Here is a 24,120-nt window from a genome sequence, read left to right on the forward strand (position 1 = left end):
AAGGAAATGTGTCAAAAAGGAAAAGAAAAACAGAAGTTGCATCATACCACCCAGGAACTGCATAGACAAGGCCGTTCCTTAAAACCCAGTTGAGCAAGAGCGAAACTTGTGAGGGAAGCCACCAACAATTCAACAACGGCTTTGAAGGAGCTAGAGTAGACTGAAAAAAGCCATTACTCAGGACAAATCATATCAAAGCATGTCTAATGTGCCAGAAAGCATTCATCTCATTCCTCAGCAGGGACTGGGCACCTTGTTAGAAACAACACAATTAGTCCCTACATTTTCATTCTTTTGATAAATAAATATGGAGCCAAAGAAGTGTGAAAGCTTGCACTTTATTGGAAAAATCAAAAACAAATATAATCTGCAGGGACAATGCAGCAAATATTTGCAATTAATGGATAAACAGACACTTTCATGTTCAGACCATCTTTCATACTTGCACCCGCCCCTTCCTGTGATTGGCAGGAGAAGTTCTATATACACAAAGCACCGATCAACAGTGCTCTATTCTCCTGCAAAACTAGACCACTTCCACCCAGACCCCACCCCTCAGTTAGCAGTCTGACCTGAACCTGATGCCTCCCCATGTCCCCACATTGTTCTAAATGCCCCAGTGCTGGCCTATGGAAACATGATCTGAGCATGAAAGAGACCCTGCACATTCACGCTGGAAAAGGGCAGCCAGGAGCTTTGTTAAATGGAAGAATAAATGGCAGGCCAAAAGTGTCAAAAGCATAAAAGCAGATACCTTTCCAATGCAGTGCTGCCTCAATCACAAAAAGTAGTGCTTTTGCTGATGTGAAAAATGTTCCCACGCCAAACTCATAGAAATCGGCCCCACCAATATGACTGTGTTAATGAATTATTACGTTCATACACATCCTCAGTGTCACCCCCCAAACCACAGATAACTGCACAAGGCCTCATGCGAGTAGAGAGAATATTTAGTGCCCCAACAGAGTGTCTTCTGTTTAAACTTTATATTAACTTCTTTTTTTAAAAATCATCTCAATCACTCAAAATCCAATTCTACAAAATCAATCAATCATACCTATGTATAAACCTGAAGACCTTCCACAAGGAGGAAGTCAGTGACTAGTTACATTTACTTCTTTTTTTTCTTTAAATGCCATTCTCTCTGAAGGTAATCATAAATAAATACAAACAATACACACGGAATGTCTACTGCAAACAATACATAAAAAAGAAATGAAAATAAAAGTGTGTGATACAAAGAGGAGTTTGCAATATTTTTCCAAATGAGGGGATGCTTTAAGATGGGAATCATGATTGATAATCAAAAGAAGTGACTCTCCCTGCCTCACCTGGAGAAAGAGGAACAAAGGAAGGAAAGAAAAAAAAAAAAGAAAAGACAACTAGCCAGCGTGACAACCCAACATTGTATGTTTTTCCAGGTACATGGACAGTGATGGCAGAAATCTCTCCCTTGGGGTGTTGTTTCTCTTGGTCCAGGATAAAGAAGGGGCTGCTCCTCGTCCACATGGTTTTGGATGGCAGCAAGCAGTCTTCTTCACCTTCTACGACTTACACATGACTACATGGGCACACTGTCCACTGTGATGCCTGTCTGAGATGGCCAGAGCCACTCCTAGTCACTGTGATTTTATTCAACAAGTCTAATTTGGGCCTTTCATTCTCAGAGAGAGTTAAGTTATTTGAAAGCAAACAGCAGGTTTGCTTGAATAGCTGACTTTGTTGTGAACCATCTTCAAATGGAAAGATTCCCTCCCCCTTCAGGTTACATAAACTGCATCTGTAAGACAAACAACAACAGTGTCAACTTGTTTTTTTTGGATAAAAGAAAATAGTTGTAGACCCAGTATTTCAAGACCCCTATCCAGACTTCTAATGTGTCTCCAATTTTATGCTCTATATATACAGAAATACATCAGCTAAAATGCTCAAACAAGGCAAAATAAACATGGTGTGTGCAAAATAAGAGCTCCAATTCACAAGACACTGGTATCCACCTCAGCCAAGCATAAAAACAATGCGATATTTCAGCTTTTTTGAGTTTCTCCTCAAGTTTTTATGAGCGCAAACTGAAAATGTGCAAAAACAAAAAACGGTGGATGGAAACATATGCAGCAGTGTGACGAGTAGGTTGAATGAAATCTGTATCCAGACAGGAAAAATGTATTTATTCATCAGAAGTTGGCCTGTGAATGTCATGTTTAGCAGCTCACTTTCCAGAGTCACATTTGAGAGCTTTGACCCCAGGCAAGGGCTGGTTTACTGGTTTCAAGGTATCCAGGTTTGAAAAAGGCAAAGTTTAAAAACCACTAAAATTTTCCAGTAAACAGTTCCTGCTGTATGAGCTGTTTTTTTTGTAAAGTGCAGGAATCCCACAGGTTGTGTGCAGTGTAGAGTAAGTCAGTCACCTGTGTGTAAGATGGCCAAAGGAGGGGAACGCCTGAACATTTCCCCCATCAAAAAAGATGGAGGCAATGCGACAAATAAGATATCCCATCTATGGGAGCAACACCCATCACTCTTTGCTAAATTCAGGGTAACACTATCTTGAAATGAACATTTGCAACAAGGTAAGGCAGTTAGTGTGTTTAGCACTGGTGAAATAAATACTACTGGCTTGCTACAGAGGCAGATAACATAGCTAATTAACTAGCTAATATCAGCTAATTTCACCCCTTATGTTACCTCAGAGAGAAGGGAAGAGCCGAGTGCTCCGTTTCTGTAATTTAGTACAATAATTAAATTTAACTGGTATCACCTCTATACTTTTGTTGAAGTCTTTCACCATTGTGTACATCTGTTAATCACGACATTTAAGAGAGGGACCGTACAACAGATGTATGTGTTTGTGTGTGTGAGACTCTCGCGCTCCCTCTCCTTATGTGTATGTGCGCATTAACACTGAAATAACAATAACAGATTTTATACTGTTATCTTCTTAGCAGTAGTAGTATATGTTGTTGCTTAAAATAAAATATACTGTGTTCAATGGAAAAAAGTTTATATTTCTTACCCAGACATTAAAAAATGCCAGGATGTGTTTGCTTAAGGTTCTCATACCATGAAAATCTCATACCGGCCCGTGCCTATTTGACGTACACAAACTCTCTACCTGTGAGGAGCACTTGACTTTGACTTTGCTGTGGAGAAAACCAGCTGAAAACCACCAGCCGGAGCAATCATTGGTTCAAAAGCATTTCTGTATAATCTCATAAAGTCCCATCGCATGGAAAGCACAAACATTTTCACTTTGTTTGATTTTGATTTAATCCCCATTCACTGACTTCCCCATAGAATTTATATAAAATTCACTTAAACCAGTTCAACACTGCACATCTACACCGGAGATCTACACATCCATTACCTGTGCACCTGGGTTGTGGCCAAAGGGGTTGGCCGGCCTCATCACAGGCTGGGTGTACATCATCGTGGGCTGTGTCATCATCATGGAACCCATGTGAGGAGGCTGATGGGAGAGAAAATACAGAACAGGAATGAATTACCTTACTTGGATTGCTTAGTAAACCATGCAGACCGTTTAACTTAATATATCACTCATCATTACAGGCAGGAACCATCACAGCCACTGGAAAAGTCTTTGATAGGGTAAGCTGGACATTTCTTTTGCCACATTAGAGAGATTTGGCTTTGAGGAATCATATAACTGGGTCAATATTCTGTAGACCTCGCCCTCAGTAAATGTCATCACAAATGGAAAAGCACACACTGCATGGGGGACTCTCTATTCACCTTTTTCATTGAACCCTTACCAGGCGCTATTCATCAGAATATCTGCATCAAAGGAATCCAAACAGCTAACACACACCTTACATCAGTCTCTCTAGAAGATATATTGCTGTTTCTACAAAACCCTCATCACTAACTTACTCCATCCTTCTCCAGTGTCTCAGACTACTCAGTTAACTGGAATAAGTCTTCTACAGCAGTGAGGTGGCAGTCCACGCACTATGCACAGGTGACTCATATATTTAGGCATTAATGTTTTCCCAGGATGTGAGAGCTGTTCAGGTTCACCTTTACTGCACTGCTCAGAACAATAAATGACGACCTCCAGTGCTGAATGAACCCACCATTATCCATTACGGGCAGAGTAACTACTGTTAACATGGCAATACTTCCTTAAATAAAGTATTTATTTTCACTGATTCCAACTCAACCCACCCTAATATTCGGTGAGATGGGCTAGATACTCAGGTTACATTCTAATAGTGTGAATGTTGTGTGTTGTGTGCGCTGCTCGCTCGAAATGAAGTTCCTGTTTACAGCATGAAGGAAAACAACGTCTTGCTATATCACATACACACAAAATAATGACTGTGCAAGGTGACGGATACCATCGGTTTTGTAAAAAAATTAAGTAACAGACTATTTCATATAAGAAATCCTCCTCCCCCAGCACATGTGTAAGTAACAACTGACTTACCATAGCATATGTCATCATGCCCGTCGGTGTGGTTGCAGGGAAGGCCATGACAGATGGAGCCTGAAGTGACAAAAAAAAATAAATAATAAAACAATGATTCCTTCTACAGAACAAAGACAGGACGGTATCCAACTTATATTTAACTGTTTGTTAACAGATTGTTAAATTTACATTCCACTTCAGCATACATTTAATTACAATAACTTCTTAAAAGTTTTAAAAATCTATTCATCCATCTCATAAATATATCATGAAGAAGGCTTCAGAAAGAATTGATTCAATGCTAATTCAGTTCAAAGTCAAACTGTCAAAAGTGGTTAGCAGGTGGATTTGTTTCTGTTGAGAGCAGACACATGACAAGGCTCACCTTGTTCGAACTTGCTATAAGCTTACTGATGTTTTTCACTGCTTCATTCAAAACTCTGTGCATGTATGCCTGCACAGTTTTCATGGGAAATCAAGAATGCAGTTTAAATGGGGGCATGAAGGAAGGAGATGGCAAGATATGAACTGAGAAAACAGCCAATATGGGGATAACTGAATCACCTTCCACTGAAAATATGTCAAATATAGAAGAGTGCCTTAAAACTAGACTATTAAGGGTTTCTGATCTTGTCAAATCTGGCTTTGATCTGAAATGCCGGACGAAGGTAAAGGAAAGCAAGCAGGACAGTGTGCGGAGTCCTGGGCGTACATGTTGGTTACCAGCAGGTGCAAAGCTCCTTGTGGAAAGAGATTAGAGAGAAAAAAAGCACAGACCCTTTCTCTGAGCACTTCTCCAACAGCCCCTACAGTGATAACAGACCCAGATTTGTCTAACGCCCAGCCCTCTCGGGAAGGATCCGTTTCATTAACTATTCAGCCATTGGCGAGGGAGTGAGTCAGACATGACGCTGGTGCCAAAAGTGGCGCTTTCATCACAGACTGTGCTTGTTTCATTTCACTAAGAGCTCTCCTTCAGAATTCCTCCTCGCTGACAGTGTTTGGTTTGTTTCAGGGACATCTCACTCAGCGTTCCTCAGTCAATAATAACACAATATGGCTTATTTTTGATTTAGTTAGCGATTTTCCTAACGATAATGAATGATGAATGTTGGGTGCATCTGCTTCTTAGTGTATCAGCTACCTTCAAGTGACCACCTTCATAAGAGATCATCCATCAGCTTCTTCACATGTTGCCTCCGAATAGCTGAGAGGTGGGTTAAAGTAGGCAGCCAGAGTTGAAAAGCCCATTTCCATTCCTCTCCATTTACAGTTTACAAGAGGCTACAACAACACCTGGATGGGCATGAAACTGTCCAGGTTGAATTATGCACTTGGATTTTGGGTCTCATCAGTAGCCAGTAGGGCTGACCCCAAATAGTCGAAGATCTGATGCTTCGATGGGCGGAGCTTGATTCGACTGTCAATCTCACAGTCGAAGCTTCGCAGAGAAACAAGTATCATGCCATTTTGGCGATATGGGGGTGCTCAACATCTTCCCCCCACCCAGCTCGCAATCGCCGTGCACAAAAGCACACACGATGTGACTATAGGCAGGACTGATTCGACTATGTAAATCCTTAGTTGGGGACAGCCCTAGTACCTAGCTATATTTGGTTGTTTGCTGCTGACTGCAACAGTTAAGTATGGTGGCCCTGAAGGTCAAAATGCAACAACATTTCACAAAATACAACAGTATTTTAGAAAACACAATATATTAGAACACTTCTTGTGATTGGACAGAACCCAAGTCCCTGGGGCAGTTTACTGTAATTTCCTGTTTCTACTCTGAGCAGTGTCTTTGCACGAGTTTGAAAGGATGGAAAACAAGACTGAAATCATAAGGGAATATTTTACGAAGGACATTTATGATGAATGAATTCTCAATATGCTTTCAACATATCATGACATTAAAATATCCTGTAGAACCCTGATGGCACACTTGAAAGTATTCGGATTGAGGAGACGAGGCAGCTTCTGTTCAACAAGTGACATCAGAAAGGCCATGGTATCAGAGCTGATGTTTGGATACAGGACAGAAACATGGCCATGGCCTCTGTGTTAAAAAGGGAGACAGAAATGCTTTGTGAACGAGATGTGAAACTCTGGTCAGAAATCATGCAACGACACCAAACGACACGCTGCAGAGGAGAAAAGGGAGCAGGAAACAGACTTGTCAAGGCGTTTCAATACAGCCTAATAAGACCGATAAGATAATGAGGCCTAAACGATTGGCCAGTTAGCAATTTGCAGGACTTCTGTGTAGCTGACCATGTTAACTTGAACACATGCACAGAGCATCATCAATTGCCTGAGAGCAAAACAATAAATCATGGCCGTGATGCAGGGATGGCGATAGGGCAGTTGATCCGATGTTTTATTGTAGACATCATCCGATGGAAATTTTGTAGACATTGCCCAACCCTAGTGCATTCCTCACTGCATTGGACCGCATACACTAGATTGCTTTTCTTGTGTTTGGGTGTGCGGTCTTTGGGGTGGACCAGCATCTGTCTTAGCGTGTTCTTTGGTTTAAAAAAAACACAGGGATGTTGTGTTTGTTGAAAATCCTCCTGAGTTTCTCTGATACTCCAGACACGTATGGAATCACAATGTTGTTGCGACCATATTCACGGACAGGATATCGAGGCGTAGTCGGGGTGAGGAAGGGTTGAGGTTTGGTGGGCTGGGGATCTCACTGCTGCTTTTGACAGATGATGTGGTCCTGTTGGCATCATTGGCCCGTGACCTTCAGCACTCGCTGGAGAGGTTCACATGAACATCAGCACCTCTAAATCTGAAGCTATGGTTCTCAGCAGGAAACCGATTGAGTGCTCACTCCAGGTAGGTAGGGAATTCATTCCAACCCTCATGGTCACGAAGGCTTGGTCATGACCGAAAGAACTAGATTGCGGGTATAAGCAGCCAAAATGGGTTTTCTTAGGATGGAAGCCAAGTCATCCGTGAGGAACGCGTAGAGCCGCTGCTCCTTTGTGTTGAAAGCCACACTTTCACTAATTTGTACGTGATTCAACATTTTTTTTTTAAACTTTCATTGAATATTTGTTATCTTGTTATTGAGAAAAATTATATTCCGACAATTATCATTATTGTTTTATTGCCAAGCCCTGTGCATCAATTTACCGTTAATATTCGGATTCAGAATACCCGGCATGCACGTTTTGCTGCCTTGTTATGTATTTGTTTGTATACATGGTAGACTGTTCAGTCACAGTGTTGGGGAGGACATTAATAGACTGTTTAACTGCATTTCTCATCGACGTTCGGCGGTGTTCTCTCCACTTCATTATGTGTGAACATGAAAGTAAATCTATACAACTATAACTAACTATACAAACAACACTTAGCCGAATACTATCTGTCCCACAATTTAACTCCTCTTGCCTACCAAATCAGCACATGAAAGTGTCTTGTAAAAGGACATGTAAAAGTTAAAATTATGGGAAGCTCCAGGTTATGGCCCATTAAGATCTGTAGGAAAAGTGCTTTTAGATTAATATGAAATTCACAATGGTGGCAATTTGATTCATCTGGTTTACAGCCTGAACTGGAGTCCCCAAGTTCTTCAGACTTACAGAACGATGAAGGAGAGCCACTGGTTAAAAATAAATAAATAAGGCACCTAAAAAAAAAAATTCTGTTCTGCTTTTTAGGTGTTTACCAGATAGGTACAGATGAAAGCCCTACCATGGTTCCGGGATTCCAGGTGGTAGAAGGAGCTGTCTTGGGTTGCCAGTTGGTTCCACCGGTCAGCTTCTTCTCACCAGGCTGACTCCAGTGAAGATCACTACAGGAGATCAAGTATAATTGTTAGTCATGTTTAGCATGCAGTATCAGAAACATGTGTGTATAGTGCAACACTGGACTCGCGGCGTGCGCGTCACGTTACGGCTACGCCACGGTTTTGACCAGTCCTCAGCCCGGCGTCAACTCACACTGGAGCGGAGCGTTTAGTCTGCCCCGCATGGTTGACTTGCTGTTTATTTGTCATTTTGTGTGCTTCTACAACAGATCACAGCGTTTCAGATTTTGCCTGCCTGATTTGGCTGAATTATTTAGATTTAGTTGATTGGGAGTTGTCCTTGATTTTTGTGTTTCTACCGTGGTTAAGAAGGCTACATAGTTAAATGATGTCTTTTTTGGTCTGTTTTAACTGCGTTTATTGTTGATATACGATCGGGAATCTGTACAAGGTATTTTATTTTGAAAAATCGACCAGATTCTCTTTGCCATTTCTGTGTCTGACTTCCTGCCCGGCTCATCTGCTCGGTGCTGCTTGACGCGTCTTCCGTCAAAAATAGACCGGCTGCCTATTCTTCGCAGCGAGTGCCACTTCTGGGCCGCTTCTGGGATGCGCTGCAGCGCTTCAGGTGTCAGCACAACCACTGACTACAATGGCAGCGATTTGCACTGGCAGCTGTGGCACAGCCGTAACGTGGCGCACACGCCGCCTGTGTGAGTCCGGGGTAATACTACTTTAGTGCACTTACTTCTTTGATGTGCCGTTACCAATTCCCAGATCTAAAGAGGACAGAAGCAAAGTAATGAATGCACAGCCATGAAAACAACATGTAGAAAAATTATTCTCATCATTCTCCCTTTATTCTTTAAATTTGATGCACATTTCATATTTATGCTTTTGTTTACGTCCGTGCTTTAATTTTGTGAATTATACTTTTCTCCTTAATTGCAACTGTTTAATACAAATTTAACCTCATCTTTTATTATTAATTTGATAAATTTATTAAATGTTTGTTTTGGTCGGTTTTGGCATGGCAACGTTGCTATTTGCTACAATTGCTCTGCATCAGCCATCCCAGGAGGAGTTAAATTGCATTCCTGCCAGTGGAGTAAGCATAACAATGTTAATTCCAGTACAACTTAATGTTCTTTGCTTATACCAGTAATGGCATATCTGCCAAAATAAGTTCCCTAATTTGGCATCATGGCCGCAAAAAAGAACTTACTGCCAACAAGATTGGCCAGTGACGAGTCCAGGTCATTGGACACCAGCTTGTGGGGCTGTTTGCCATTCAGGATCATGCCCTGATTGGGTGAGGATGCCACTGTGGGTTTGAGGATGCCACCTAAAATGTCTTAACAAAAAGGGGGCAGGACAAAAAGAAAGGAAGGGAAGGGAAGGGAGGGGAGGGTGAGAGGTTGGGGGGCCCAGAACACATGAAGACACAATACAACGGACAATAACAAAACACACAAAGACAATACATATAATTCACACACGGACAGAGAGAGGATGTTCAGCGTGGACAAGGCAGGAAGCAGGCCTCACAGAAAAAAAACTCATCAAGCAAAGACTGTGTGAGGGGAATGTGTGTTGAGTCAACTCACCCAGTCATGCATTTGCCATGCAAAAAGCCAAGGCCCCAGGGAGAGCGTTCAACCCAAGGACAAGGGGGAAAAAATGTTGTGAGATCGTGAGCAGCCTAGAACTCAGTGAGGGTGTACAAACAATGAGTGCAAGAGACTCATGGTGCTAAATGTAGCATTTAGAAACAACTTCTTTTTGCCAACTAATGATGATACGATGGAATAATTACTATACACTAATGAGGCACAGGGTGAATTTATCATTCATTATTCATAGTGTTTATCAAAATGATAACTAATTTCTCATTAATCACAATTTATGTTATTTCCTCCAAAACCTGTCTCAGTGGAACACAATGTTAAATAGAGGACGTTACAGGCTGCCAATGTTTCCAGCAATGGCTTTATTTCTTTTAATTACACCCAAGTCTAGTTAAAGTGGTCTTCTGATTTTAAAATGCCATACACAACAGATTAATCTCTCTGAAACCAAAAATTCTAATTTAGTTTTAATCACAGGGCAAAAAACATCTGAAGTGAATAGTTAGTTTTAACAATTGCAGGGCTTTTCAGTCAAATATTTTCTGACTTTTATAGCCCACTGTAAATTACAATAGCCAAACAATCTGAGTGAGTCCCTCTCAGTTGAAATTATTTCTACAGCCACATAAAACACACTTAACACACAATGAAACAGCATCATACTATGTACCTGAACATCCTAAAAATAAACACCTTAATGAGATAACACTCGAGTAGGTTCAAAGATAAGAAGTATGGATGACAGCTATCTGTGATGTGTTTGGCAGGACATTTCAGAAAGGGCTAACTCCAACCTATGAATTGTCTTATGGTTATGTACTGAGTGAATGAGCATAGTGCAATCTATTTCATGGTCATAAAATGTCTTCCTGCCATTAAGGAAGCTCTCCTTTAAAAACATTGTAACTTTGAAGTGAAATGCTATCTGGGTTAGTCAGGGTCAGGGTTAAAACTTGTCTGATGATATATTTGACAACAGTTTTTCTAAAATCCTAACAAACATATGCAGTGTTTCCCACATATAGACTTGGGCTGGCCACCCAGGTATATTGGCCACCCAGGTATATTTGGCGACCCATTTTAGCATTAGAAAAACACAGTGAGCCGGTGTGTTTGCAGTGAGAGACCAGAGGTGTAGATGTGTGCGTGTGGAGAAAAGTAAAGTGAACAGATTCCAGTAGCGACTGAAACTCAAACACTAACATTAGGTGGAGAATGAAGTAGAATTGGTGAAATAAGCTACTAGAAACTGAAATATATCGCACTACCCTCCGTTGACGCCGCCACAGTACACTGTATTCTGTGGGAAATGCAATATAAAATTCTATGATTGGCTGGTAAATATGCCAGATATTCTCACCAGCTCCAGCCTAGCAGCTTCAGACAGGATGGTAAAATTAATTGAGGCCTGCAGAGAATACCAACAGCACTGCCGTCCAAAGTCAACATATTTTACCTTTTTGCCGCCCTCCACTACAGAATATACAACCAGATGTTACCAAGCTCCCTACCAGGAGAACACGCGATATGGACAACGAGAAGCAAATCTTTTGGTGCATCCAGAATTATATGATCCGAGCTTAAAATCCAACCGAGATATTACAAAAAAAGCGGACATGTGGCTGGTAGTAAGCACAGAGCTGGGTGGAATTCCGTTTGGGTAATATGAAAAGTGCGTTATGCATAGCGAGCGATCTTGTTAGCTGTTACCTTTGTGTAGCATATATCAGTATAGCAAATATGGTCATGGGTGTTTCATTTTGCCGTCCTGCCATTCCTTGTTTTTCCTTTGCAGTCCAGAATTTGATGAACAGCATCCAACAAAAAGTTCTATCAGCCACAGTAAGTTTAGTTTTACTACCGCCATGTTCCTACCTCAAGAAACTCGTTCATGTCACCTAACGTTATGCCCACGTGGGGTGTCAAAAAACAAACAGAGAAAAATTATCGGATTAAGTGCTTACATCGTTACTAGACAATAATATTTTCTACTGAATGGATTATCAAAATTTTACACCACCCCTCACCCCTCAATCCAATCAGGGCCAGTCTCTTCTGGTTGAGGTGGTTACCTGAGGCATTTTATTCTGATTATTAGTGGAATATTAGGGTCCACGTAAACACAGCTATTGAGGCAACAGGAATTGGCCGAGTTATAAAGTATAACCATGCATTACTTTCAAAGGCTGATTACCAAACACTGACAAACGGCTTGTCTATAGCCTCAACATGACCCAATGAACATGCAATCTGTCCCCCAAACCTTCAGGTGGCAGCAGAGCACATGAAGTCTGCTGGGGAAAGAAAATGGGTGCGTTCGAGATGACTGCAGCTTACTTTCGCTGACTTGATAGTCTAACGTGAGCTGCAGGTGACTGCAGGGGCAGGGTATAAAAACAGCGCCGTCAAGTCGGACACAGTCTACCTGCATGAGCTAACTGTGAGCTGAGATCAATAACCGATCTTGCGGCATTTGCACAGAAAAATGTCGCGAGTTCAGGCAATAGTGTGGTTTCAACTTGGTGCAGCCGGAGAAAAGCAATTGTGGCCACCAGCTGCCTTGCTCCCGCAAGGTTTTAATGTCATGTGACATGGTGACGTTTTGCAGCGCTGGTGAAAGTCAGATACAATTTCTAACCAGCATGCCTTAGTTTAAGTCCAGCATGCATCACGTGAAGTCAGCGCTGCGCAGCGCTGCATGAAGTCAAACGCACCTAATGTTTGTGTGTGTAGGAGTACAAAACTTACCTGTGGAATCCAGGTTGTTGGCATCGGTGTTGTTGCCAAATACCGATTCAAAGTCGACATTAAGGCCTTGAGAGTTCTGCGTCTGCTGGGGCGCTGGGGAGGATGTAAAGCCTGGTGAGGCAAAAAGAAAACTATCAGGATCCAAATATTGACATCAAAATAGCTTTCCTCCTCCCAACACAAGCACAAATAACACACCAAATATTTTGAAGGTTCTTCCTTTTAGAACCAGTGACATACTTACAAACCATTTTTTTCCTATCTTTAAGTATCTGACAAAAAACAATGATGTAGTTTTGTATTTAGCATATGACGAGGTCAAATGGTGTCATATCATTCTGTCTTCTCCATCTCCTTTTTGCCTAAACACACCATCACTTCTGCACAAATAGAAAATCAGTCATACCCAAGGGCAGCATCATCCTTTTATAAAGCCGTATACTTAGTCATAGATCCAACAGTTTACAATTCTAAACGCGTTTAATGCGCCACAAAATGCTAACATTAGGTATTCATTCATTAGATTCATGGTAAGTGAGTTGCAGAATACTTTTGTTCAGCCCACAGGTGAAGGCTGTACCACATATAGTATGGGAACCGTTATCTTTCAAGGAAATGTTAATTTCTTAAGAGGGACAACCGCTGGCACCATGTGACACATCATAACATCCATCTGTTGTGTTCTGTGCAAACTTATGTTGCGTTTGCGTACTGTCCTACTTCCCAGCGTCCACGCCCATTAACATTCAAGAAAAGCTGCAGTTATCACATTTGTTCTCTAAATTCACACACGCTATACAGTTGACAAAAGATGCAATGCTACCAAACTGTGTGTTACACTTTACACAGACAGATAATTTATTATCTTCAGTGCAAGTAATACTTGGGGGGCATGGAGGGTTGTTTTTCCTTACAATGTCTCTACTAGCGCCACGTAGATTTCTTCTTCAAAATCATTGAAAGTTTGTCAGTTGTTTACATTACAGAAACATTGAAATACGTCGCTGTAGTGGATTTTGGTCTACTGAGGCTGTTGACAAGGGGGGTCACTAATTATTTCTGTGACTTCAATGATGGAGTGTCTTAGAAAACTGAATCTGAGTAACTCTCAAGATGAGTGATACATCAATTAATTGATAAAATTAATTGATGAATAATTGGTAACTATTTTGAGTGTCGATTTGGTGTTTATTTTCTGGCAAAAATGCCGACCATTCTCTGGCTCCAACTTTTCTTTTTTTATGTGATCGTAAAACAAATAGCTTGGGGTTTTGGATGTTGATCAGACAAAATAAGACATTTGATAACGTCACCTTGGGCTGCTAGAAATTATGATAAGCATTTTTCAGTATTTTCTGTTATAAATGATGAATCAAGAAAATAATCACCATATTTATCAATACAGGTGCTGGTCATATAATTAGAATATCATCAAAAAGTTGATTTATTTCAGTAATCAAAAAGTGAAACTTGGATATTATATTCATTCATTCTTTACACACAGACTGATACATTTCAAATGTTTATTTCATTTAATTGTGATGATTAAAACTGACAACTAATGAAAATCCCAAAATCGGTATCTCCGAAAATTAGATTACTTAAGACCACTACAAAAAAAGGATTTTTAGAAATGTTGCCAACTGAAAAGTATGAACATGAAAAGTATGAGCATGTATAGCACTCAATACTTAGTTGGGGCTCGTTTTGCCTGAATTACTGCAGCAATGCGGCGTGGCATGGAGTCCATCAGTCTGTGGCACTGCTCAGGTGTTATGAGAGCCCAGGTTGCTCTGATAGTGGCCTTCAGCTCTTCTGCATTGTTGGGTCTGGCGTATCGCATCTTCCTCTTCACAATACCCCATAGATTTTCTATAGGGTTAAGGTCAGGCGAGTTTGCTGGCCAATTAACAGGGATACCGTGGTCCTTAAACCAGGTACTGGTAGCTTTGGCACCGTGTGCAGGTGCCAAGTCCTGTTGGAAAATGAAATCTGCATCTCCGTAAAGTTGGTCAGCAGCAGGAAGCATGAAGTGCTCTAAAACTTCCTGGTAGACGGTTGCGTTGACCTTGGACCTCAGAAAACACAGTGGACCAACACCTGCAGATGACATGGCACCCCAAACCATCGCTGACTGTGGAAACTTTACACTGGACTTCAAGCAACGTGGATTCTGTGCCTCTCCTCTCTTCCTCCAGACTCTGGGACCTTGATTTCCAAAGGAAATGCAAAATTTACTTTCATCAGAGAACATAACTTTGGACCACTCAGCAGCAGTCCAGTCCTTTTTGTCTTTAGCCCAGGCGAGACGCTTCTGACGCTGTGTCTTGTTCAAGAGTGGCTTGACACAAGGAATGCGACAGCTGAAACCCATGTCTTGCATACGTCTGTGCGTGGTGCTTCTTGAAGCACTGACTCCAGCTGCAGTCCACTCTTTGTGAATCTCTGGGTTTTGTTTCACAATCCTCTCCAGGGTGCTGTTATCCCTATTGCTTGTACACTTTTTTCTACCACATCTTGTCCTTCCCTTCGCCTCTCTATTAATGTGCTTGGACACAGAGCTCTGTGAACAGCCAGCCTCTTTTAGCAATGACCTTTTGTGTCTTGCCCTCCTTGTGCAAGGTGTCAATGGTCGTCTTTTGGACAGCTGTCAAGTCAGCAGTCTTCTCCATGATTGTGTAGCCTACAGAACTAGACTGAGAGACCATTTAAAGGCCTTTGCACGTGTTTTGAGTTAATTAGCTGGTTAGAGTGTGGCACCAGGTGTCTTCAATATTGAACCTTTTCACAATATTCTAATTTTCTGAGATACTGATTTTGGGGTTTTCATTAGTTGTCAGTTATAATCATCAAAATTAAAAGGAATGAACACTTGAAATATATCAGTCTGTGTGGAATGAATGTATACATTTTACAAGTTTCACTTTCTGAATGGAATTACTGAAATAAATAAACTTTTTGATGATATTCTTATTATATGACCAGCACCTGTATAACAATCATTAGCTGATGCACTAAAGAACACCTAAATCTGATATTTACTATCTATGTTTAAGGTTTCGATACATTTTTAAAATCAAACCAGCCTTTAGCTACACTATAAAAACCTCAATGTCCATTTGGAAATTTTCCCAGAAGATGAAGAGATTAAGGCAAATAACACCAAGCAACAAAAGTAAGGTATATCAGATGTATTAGGTTGAATTCTGAGTAGGACTTGTAACACCTCAATGTACCTACCTCTGAATAGACCAGCTAGGGCAGGGGGCTCAGAGTGGAAGAGAGCAGTGGTGTTGTAAGGGCTTGGCCCACAGAAAGAGTCTGACACACAGCAACAGCAGCAGACAGGCAAAGAACCAGAAGGAGAGAGAGGAGAAGAGGGAGATTATGAAGATATGAGACCAGAAAAACATAGAGCAGTGAAAGAACAGTGAGGACGCCAAGCAACTGTGGGAAAGGCTTTTTCAACAGAGAAAAAACAAAGATCAGGATTTCCAGGACAAAAGCGGAGGAAGCCGGCACTCATCACATGGCCAGTCTAAATACAGGGCAAAACTCTAATGGCTAAGCACAACACAATGCAGGCTCACACCCAGTGGCTTGTAGGAAGCAGAGAGGGATGAAGGTGACATGTTCAGCAGCGACACCCTGTATAATGCTCAAATACACTATGTCAATCGATTTCTACTCACACAACACCTCACTACTATCACAACAGCAATCTAGCAGCCGGACAGTTGTCCACCATAGTACCTGTGATAAATGTCTCTATTTGTGCAGCCGCATCAAAATCAGATGCCAGGGAGAAGCTTGAGTCAAAAAAGGGATTGTAATGATCTAGAGAAAAACAAAAATGCTGCTGAAGACTGAAAGACAGACATTCATGCAACAAGTTGAGTTTTGGGCTTTGGAACACAATCAGATAGACAAAAAGCAAATAAAAAAGATTAAACAGCCTAAATCAAAGAATGCTAAGAGCTGAGAAAACAAACATCAGGAACTTAGCCTGATTATGGAACAAAACAAATATTTGGAGTAGGGCAGCATGCCAGATATTTGATAAATGTGAGAAAAGGGTCAAGAAGAAAAAAAAAACCTAAACCACTTCTGGCATTTCCTGCATTTCTTACTACTTCTACCCTGCTGCTCTGAAATATACGTCTATGTATTCACTCAAACACATTTTAAATGACAGTGAATTCACCTATAGTAAATCACCAGCCAGGGTGATTATGAGAAACATAAGTTGTGTGGACACAACGTGAAATCTGGGATGAAAAGGAAAAGAACAGATACAGCAAAACAACCCCACCAAACACTTCATGGCTAGGCGTCCCAGAGGACAGGCTGCCAGCGTATGAGGACGCCGTGGACGGGTGGACAGCATCAACAACAGGTAGTGTGAGGAAAGGGTTTGAGTTTGGAATGGATTCCTCCACAGCTTCTGCAGCCGAGGTGAAAGGATCTGAGTGGGCAGATGGTGAGAAAAGGAAGACAAAAAAAAAGAACAAAGAGAGATTATGGTGGAGAGGAGGATGAGGAAAGGTACAGAGTGCATGCAAGATGAAGGGCAAGAGGAAAATGTCAGCGATGCAGGTGAGAAGATTTAATACAATGTTTCGGATACGACAACAGGCTGATATCAAGCACTCTGCTGCTCTGCTTTTACTGACCCACATGTCAGACCTGAGGACCAGGTTTATCTTAACCGCTTTAAGCAGTGCACAATTTAAAAAGTTCATTGTCACAACAGTCAAGAGTCCAGCACAGGAGGACGATATCCAGACACTATGCTTACAGTTAAACAGCTGTGGATGACGTTTGTGTTCAGAATGTGTGTTTAGAGGTATCTTCCCTGACCTGTTTGCCACAAAATACACTAAGTGCAAACATGAACAGGGAGCCACGGATGGTAACACGGACAGCACTTTAAAGTCCATTTGCTAACAATCTCTTAAACATATGCGTATTACTTTTGCCAGCATTCAAAATGTTGATGTTTGTCAAGTCTGAATTAGTTAAGATCCACATAAATTAGTGTTTCTCAACGGGGTCATTCCGAGGACGATGGGGGGTGCTGGAAGCAATATTTAGGGGGGCGCTGAGCTGCATTGGGGGGGCGTTTGTTAGTTGGCAATTCTAAGGAGAGTTTACGCCAAAGATTCAGAGTTTAAATTTTAAACTACTTGCAAAAAAACTGTGGTCTGCAACATTAAAACCTGCCAGATTTGTCCACTGCGATAGGACGAGTCGGTGTATTTTTCCCCCGTCAGCTACTTGTTGTGCAGCTCTGTGCTGCCTTCACGGGAACGGGAAGTCAGAGTATCATCTTTAAAATTTTACCCACATGGCGTCAACTGTGTAAACTCTGGAAAATTGACGCTCTCTTTTTAGGTATTATCGTGGAAAAGTGTTAATTTATTATTATAAATCACCGTGAACGTCTTGTTATCTCAGCGGTTACACATTTACAAGAGGGATATTCCGCTGTCTGACCTACCCTGACAGCAACTTCGCTGCCACACCAGCGAGTGATGTCGAACCTCCTCAGACAGTTTGTGCCAAAGCGGACATATACTGTAGTTTCAGTAGGCTATAAAAATGTAACGTTAAAAACTGAAGCCCTGTCTTGCTCTGTTGGGGATTGTAAGCGGCACTTTATCAGAGGTGCTGAAGTTAACGTGTGTGGAATTATTCGTATTCGCACAGCACATCCTCTTGTTCATCCCTCTCGCTCATCCCTCTCTCTCCCTTCCTCTCCCTCGTGAACACCACTGCACAAATCTGTCCAACACAATGCTGTCGATGTCGGAGACCCAGCTTAAAAAAAGTTATTAGCAAGCATGTAAGGAGCCTAGCTAATAAGGAAAGCTGAGTTAATGTTAGAATACAGCTGGATTTTCGAGCCTAAAATGCTGTTTTTTTAATCATTTTTCACATGGCTTTTTTGTTACCTGGGAAAGTAATTAATATTTTATTCATCATTCAATTATGTCCCCCCCCCCCCCCATGTTTTTAATAACAATAGTAATAACAGCAATAAAATAAATTAATATCAGCCCCACTCGGGCTTGGACCCCTAAATAAATAAACTTTTGAGGCGAGAAATCAACTGTGTAGAACTTGAATATTGAAAGTTTTACGAAAGTTGATGGCGAATCCAAAACATGCTCAAACGTTTTCGGGGTTGAGGAGCGCTGCAAGGTTAGCAGTGCCAGGCACTCACGCCCACAGAGGCCTGTGGTCCCTGTTACACAGACTACTGCAGCAGCAACAACAGAGCAACGGACAGAACTGTAAGATAGTTTCAATGTTTGTACCGCTGTTATTCTGTTTTTACAATCTGAGTAATAGTTTAACATTTTAAAATAAATCAAGAAACATCTGGCTCGTGACGCAGCCTACAGAACATTCTCCACTTATAAAACTTATAAGCACTTTGGAAAAATATAGAAAAACTACGCAAGTATAATGAAAGGGCGCTGTTGCTTTATTATTCTAAATAGACATTACATTGTTAGTGTCATGTTGTGGTTATAGTACTTGCTTTTAATGTGTTTTTATTTTATATAGTTCCAAAGCAAAAATCTTTGTTAAAAAGTTAAACATTTTAAAGTTAAAACCTACTCGGCAATAAATCTGATTGTGAGCTTATTGTTTTGGGTGATAAAACCTGGCTTTTATCTTGGAGCAGCCTCTCCATAGTTCTTTGCATTCTTGGTTTTGAGGTCTCATGGAAGGTGTTGGAACGCTCTTTTTAGTTGTGTTAGCAAACACGTTAAGTGCAATAGTAAATCAGTGAATTATAGGAGTAGCCTACGCGGTCTTGTCTTCTTCCCTGGTTTCATCCTGGCGTTGATACTTGTGTTCATTCTGAATAGTAAACCTTGTTCACTTAATGGTAACTTTAGCTAGTTAGGCTTTGTGTTGGAGATCACTAATTCACTTGAAAGATATTTAATTAGTTAAATGGTTTAATTAGGGTTAGGCTTAGGGGGTGACAAAAATAATCGTGACTAGTCGACTAATCGAATAAATAATTAACAGATTAGTCGACTACGAAAATAATCATTAGCTGCAGCCCTATACAGTAGTGGGTTTAAAATAGTTACCATTAACCAAGCATAGTTAGTTTAGCTCAGCTCACCATCCCAGCTACTTCAGCAGATAGCAGCCAATCTCCAGCCAGCCCACACCAGCTGACGGCTTCCCCTCTCTGCATCTATTGGCAAATCTCAAACAAGGCGCCTTATTTAAGCCGTTTTAGCCCGCCCTACCCTTGCTTCTTCCCTATGCAAGGTGCTTTGCAACCTGCCTCCACCCCAGCTCCTCCTTTCATGCCGTGTATAACTAATCAACGTAATTTCTGTTGTCATTGATGCCTTCTCTGTTCTGAACCCCAGGAGGGGGTCTTTGCTGCTACTCTCAGGGAGGTCCCAGAAAACATAACTTACTGCAAAGCAAATACATGTTTCTTTGACTAAAGTGGTCCTGACTGAATATTAATAAAATATTTTTGCATTCTTAGCTTGTCTTTAATTATGTACCGCTGTAGTCATTCATATTATTTTTACATACATACATACGATACTGAAGTAATCCTTTAGTATGAGTAAAAGTAATCTTACCTTTTTACAAAAGGTACATACATTTTAGGGACTCATACTACTGAGTGTGTGTACTGTGAGGAATGCGAGTTGTGCGTGCCAATGAGTATGTGAGGTGTGTGTGGTTTTGTAAATGTGCTACCAGTATGGACAAGTGTTGTCTAGAAGAGGGGAGCCCTCACCTCCCCATGTGTTGGTGGCGGAGAGAGGCAGTGGCTGCTCGAAAGCTGGCTGCAGGTCCAGCAGGTCATTTGCTGCCTTGAAGGTGCTGGAAGGAACAAGCAGGAAAACAAGGGCACCGAGGGTAAATCAGTCACACATTGACAAAACATTAGGTGCTCTCCTCAGCTTCATCATAAAAGGCAGAGGTATCTTATTGTGTAAAACCAGCACAACAGAAAATTTCGGGTTCAACGTTTCTAGATCTAATCTTAGAGAACTAACAACCTCTGAAACCATTTGCAATTGTTCCACAAGAGACTATTTGCATTTAAGTCATCCTCCAAACTCAAGTCTAGCAGCCTTTTAGCTTTACAAGCACGGAGTTTAAACACGTCAGTTGACATAAAACACAATATGGATTTTTATGGATTTCTTTCATTTATGCTGTTAAATAAAATATGATCTCCTTTCAGCTTTTATCTCCATCTGAATGTACATACACAATCATATAGTGGCATCTCTTTTCAACACATCTGGAGAAGCCATGAAACTGAAGAGTAGTTGCTTTGAGATGACTGACAGGTCTGGGTCCTGGCCTCACCTGTTGGTGGAGCTGGGGGTGGCGAAGAGGTCAATGGCAGGGGCTGAATTGATGGTCCCGCCCACCGTGGAGACAGGGGAAGAGTCTGTGGTTGCTGCACCAGGATTCTTCTGGAGCTCTTTCAGACGCTGCTCCTACAATAATTAGGAAGCTAGAGGCTAACTTGTATCCAACTACTCATTATGATAGTAGCAAAATCTTTTCTTTTAAGACTTTGAGCATTTTGCTTTAATTTGTCAGTTGTGGCAATTGGCAATTATTTCACAGTAGTGATAGACAGGAAATATTGGGAGAGAGCAAAGAGGGTGACATATAGCAAATGGCCTGGATCGAACCAGAGGTGTTAGAACTACATTGTTTACGTTTCAGACCATAGAAACCACAGGGATTCCCTACTGCTCAAAATCTGCAACATTTGTTATGGCTATGCATTTAATATGATCAGTAGAACGGAGTTCTAATAGCATGACTTCATTAAACTGAAAAGTACAGCAAAATTCCTCCAGAACGGAAGAGCACTAGGCTGAAAGGAATGTAGGTGAGAAAGGAAAAATGTACTTTTAGTGCTTTTAGGCGAGCCTGCTCTTCTTCCAGGGCTGCCTGTTTTTCCCTCTCGTCCACTCTGGTGAAAGACATGCTGGTGTTAGCCAGGGAGGAGACAGCATTCGAGAGAGTGCTTGCCCTGAATCAAGGGAGAGACACAAAAAACAGTGACCAAGAACCTAGAATCAGGATCCTTGAAAAACTGAGATGTTCACATATACATTTTTACACCTGGACTTTGGTATTCTTAAAGAGGTGGTATTATGCTTTTTAGCTTTTCCCCTCTCCTTCATTGAGTTATATTCCTTTTTTGTGCATGTAACAGGTTTGCAAAGTGAAAAAGCCCAAAGTCCAGCCCAAAAGGAGTTCCCATCTCCCACAGAAAACTCTGCTCTGAACTGAAAACAGCTCGTTTGTAGCCCAGCTGCATCCCTTTCATTACTGTGACGTGTAAACCTGTTCTGATACAACCCCTAAATAAGATTTTGAACCTGAAAATGAGCATAATACCACCTCTTTAATGCATTACCTCTCTGTAATGTCAAATTGTCGTTTCATCTCTGTGTGACACACAGATGAACAATTTTACTTTTACCATCTGCCATGCTGAAAAAAATGCTCCAGGGAGCCAGATCAAGTGAACAGAGACGAATGAGACCTACCTGCTGGCTGCAGTTGAGTCTTTGACTTTCTTTCCCTCCAAAGATGCCAAGTGCTGCTCCAGGGCATCCAGCAGGCTGCTAGGAGCCTAGCGTGAATGTCAGTGACACACATTAAGTTTCAAAGGCTGAGGAAAGCATAATATAAGATGTTTCTAAAGGAAAAAAACATGCAAAGTTATTGCCAAGAGTCCATGAACAGAGCTACTCTCAAATACAGAGACAGAGAGAGAAAAGGTTCCGATACTTACACAAACTGTAAACTGAAAATGGAGAGATAAAAGGAAGGGAAAAATACAGAAAATAAAGGTGGTAACAGTCAAGATATTATTAAGAAAACTTTTGGGAGAAAGCTGTCCATTTCTGGTTTATCTGCTACAATTACAAGGTTCTACGGAATACATAATGAATAGAGCCTCCAGATAAATGTATGTGTACATAATGCACCACGTCAGAAGGTTACTGCTCTATATAAGACCAAAACCCATGATTCACACCTTTATTTGCTGTACGACGTGCAAGGTCAGGAGTGAATGTCAGCTGGAAGGTGTTTGTAAGTGCACATGCATTGCCTGCCTAGCTTATTGATTAGCATGCAGAGCACTTGGTGTTAAAACGTGTTAGGCTGAAAGCTGCATGGGGTTAGCAGCCTGTGAAAATACACTGCTCAAAAAAATAAAGGGAACACTTAAACAACACAATGTAACTCCAAGTCAATCACACTCCTGTGAAATCAAACTGTGCACTTAGGAAGCAACACTGATTGACAATCAATTTCACATGCTGTTGTGCAAATAGAAAAGACAACAGGTGGAAATTATAGGCAATTAGCAAGACACCCCCAATAAAGGAGTGGTTCTGCAGGCGGTGACCACAGACCACTTCTCAGTTCCTGTGCTTCCTGGCTGATGTTTTGGTCACTTTTGAATGCTGGCGGTGCTTTCACTCTAGTGGTAGCATGAGACGGAGTCTACAACCCACACAAGTGGCTCAGGTAGTGCAGCTCATCCAGGATGTCACATCAATGCGAGCTGTGGCAAGAAGGTCTGTCAGCGTAGTGTCCAGAGCATGGAAGCGCTACCAGGAGACAGGCCAGTACATCAGGAGACGTGGAGGAGGCCGTAGGAGGGCAACAACCCAGCAGCAGGACCGCTACCTCCGCCTTTGTGCAAGGAGGAGCAGGAGGAGCACTGCCAGAGCCCTGCAAAATGACATGTGCATGTGCATGTGTCTGCTCAAACGGTCAGAAACAGACTCCATGAGGGTGGTATGAGGGCCCGACGTCCACAGGTGGGGGTTGTGCTTACAGCCCAACACCGTGCAGGACGTTTGGCATTTGCCAGAGGACACCAAGATTGGCAAATTCGCCACTGGCGCCCTGTGCTCTTCAGATGAAAGCAGGTTCACACTGAGCACATGTGACAGACGTGACAGAGTCTGGAGACGCGTGGAGAACGTTCTGCTGCCTGCAACATCCTCCAGCAGGACCGGTTGGCGGTGGGTCAGTAATGGTGTGGGGTGGCATTTCTTTGGGGGGCCTCACAGCCCTCCATGTACTCGCCAGAGGTAGCCTAACTGCCATTAGGTACCGAGATGAGATCCTCAGACCCCTTGTGAGACCATATGCTGGTGCGGTTGGCCCTGGGTTCCTCCTAATGCGAGACAATACTAGACCTCATATGGCTGGAGTGAGTCAGCAGTTCCTGCAAAAGGAAGGCATTGATGCTATGGACTGGCCCGCCCGTTCCCCAGACCTGAATCCAATTGAGCACATCTGGGACATCATGTCTCGCTCCATCCACCAACGGCACGTTGTACCAGACTGTCCAGCAGTTGGCGGATGCTTTAGTCCAGGTCTGGGAGGAGATCCCTCAGGATACCATCTGCCACCTCATCAGGAGCATGGCCAGGCGTTGTAGGGAGGTCATACAGGCACGTGGAGGCCACACACACTACTGAGCCTCATTTTGACTTGTTTTAAGG

The 24,120-nt window shown here is 41.9% G+C and overlaps 1 protein-coding gene across 11 annotated transcripts in view; it reads right to left on the reverse strand.

The window, feature by feature from the left end:
• Positions 1 to 319: 319 nt before the first annotated feature.
• Positions 320 to 24,120, reverse strand: part of picalma (phosphatidylinositol binding clathrin assembly protein a) — a 40,773-nt gene continuing 16,972 nt past the window's right edge. For 2 of the 11 annotated variants that reach the window (XM_046039338.1, XM_046039339.1), the window contains 14 exons: positions 22,141 to 22,226; positions 21,494 to 21,617; positions 20,936 to 21,069; positions 20,355 to 20,440; positions 16,878 to 17,030; positions 16,319 to 16,402; positions 15,806 to 15,886; positions 12,566 to 12,676; positions 9,415 to 9,543; positions 8,938 to 8,968; positions 8,135 to 8,234; positions 4,445 to 4,504; positions 3,365 to 3,466; positions 320 to 1,780 (listed from right to left, as the gene is read on the reverse strand). In XM_046039338.1, coding sequence (XP_045895294.1) covers positions 1,766 to 1,780; positions 3,365 to 3,466; positions 4,445 to 4,504; positions 8,135 to 8,234; positions 8,938 to 8,968; positions 9,415 to 9,543; positions 12,566 to 12,676; positions 15,806 to 15,886; positions 16,319 to 16,402; positions 16,878 to 17,030; positions 20,355 to 20,440; positions 20,936 to 21,069; positions 21,494 to 21,617; positions 22,141 to 22,226 — 1,296 coding nt within the window. In that variant the 3' untranslated portion in view covers positions 320 to 1,765. The remainder of the gene's footprint in view (positions 1,781 to 3,364; positions 3,467 to 4,444; positions 4,505 to 8,134; positions 8,235 to 8,937; positions 8,969 to 9,414; positions 9,544 to 12,565; positions 12,677 to 15,805; positions 15,887 to 16,318; positions 16,403 to 16,877; positions 17,031 to 20,354; positions 20,441 to 20,935; positions 21,070 to 21,493; positions 21,618 to 22,140; positions 22,227 to 24,120) is intronic. The other 9 variants (XM_046039341.1, XM_046039342.1, XM_046039343.1 and 6 more) reach the window with 9 other exon arrangements.

The sequence above is a fragment of the Micropterus dolomieu genome, linkage group LG23 (genome assembly GCF_021292245.1).
Source record: "Micropterus dolomieu isolate WLL.071019.BEF.003 ecotype Adirondacks linkage group LG23, ASM2129224v1, whole genome shotgun sequence".
Taxonomy (NCBI): Eukaryota; Metazoa; Chordata; class Actinopteri; order Centrarchiformes; family Centrarchidae; genus Micropterus; species Micropterus dolomieu.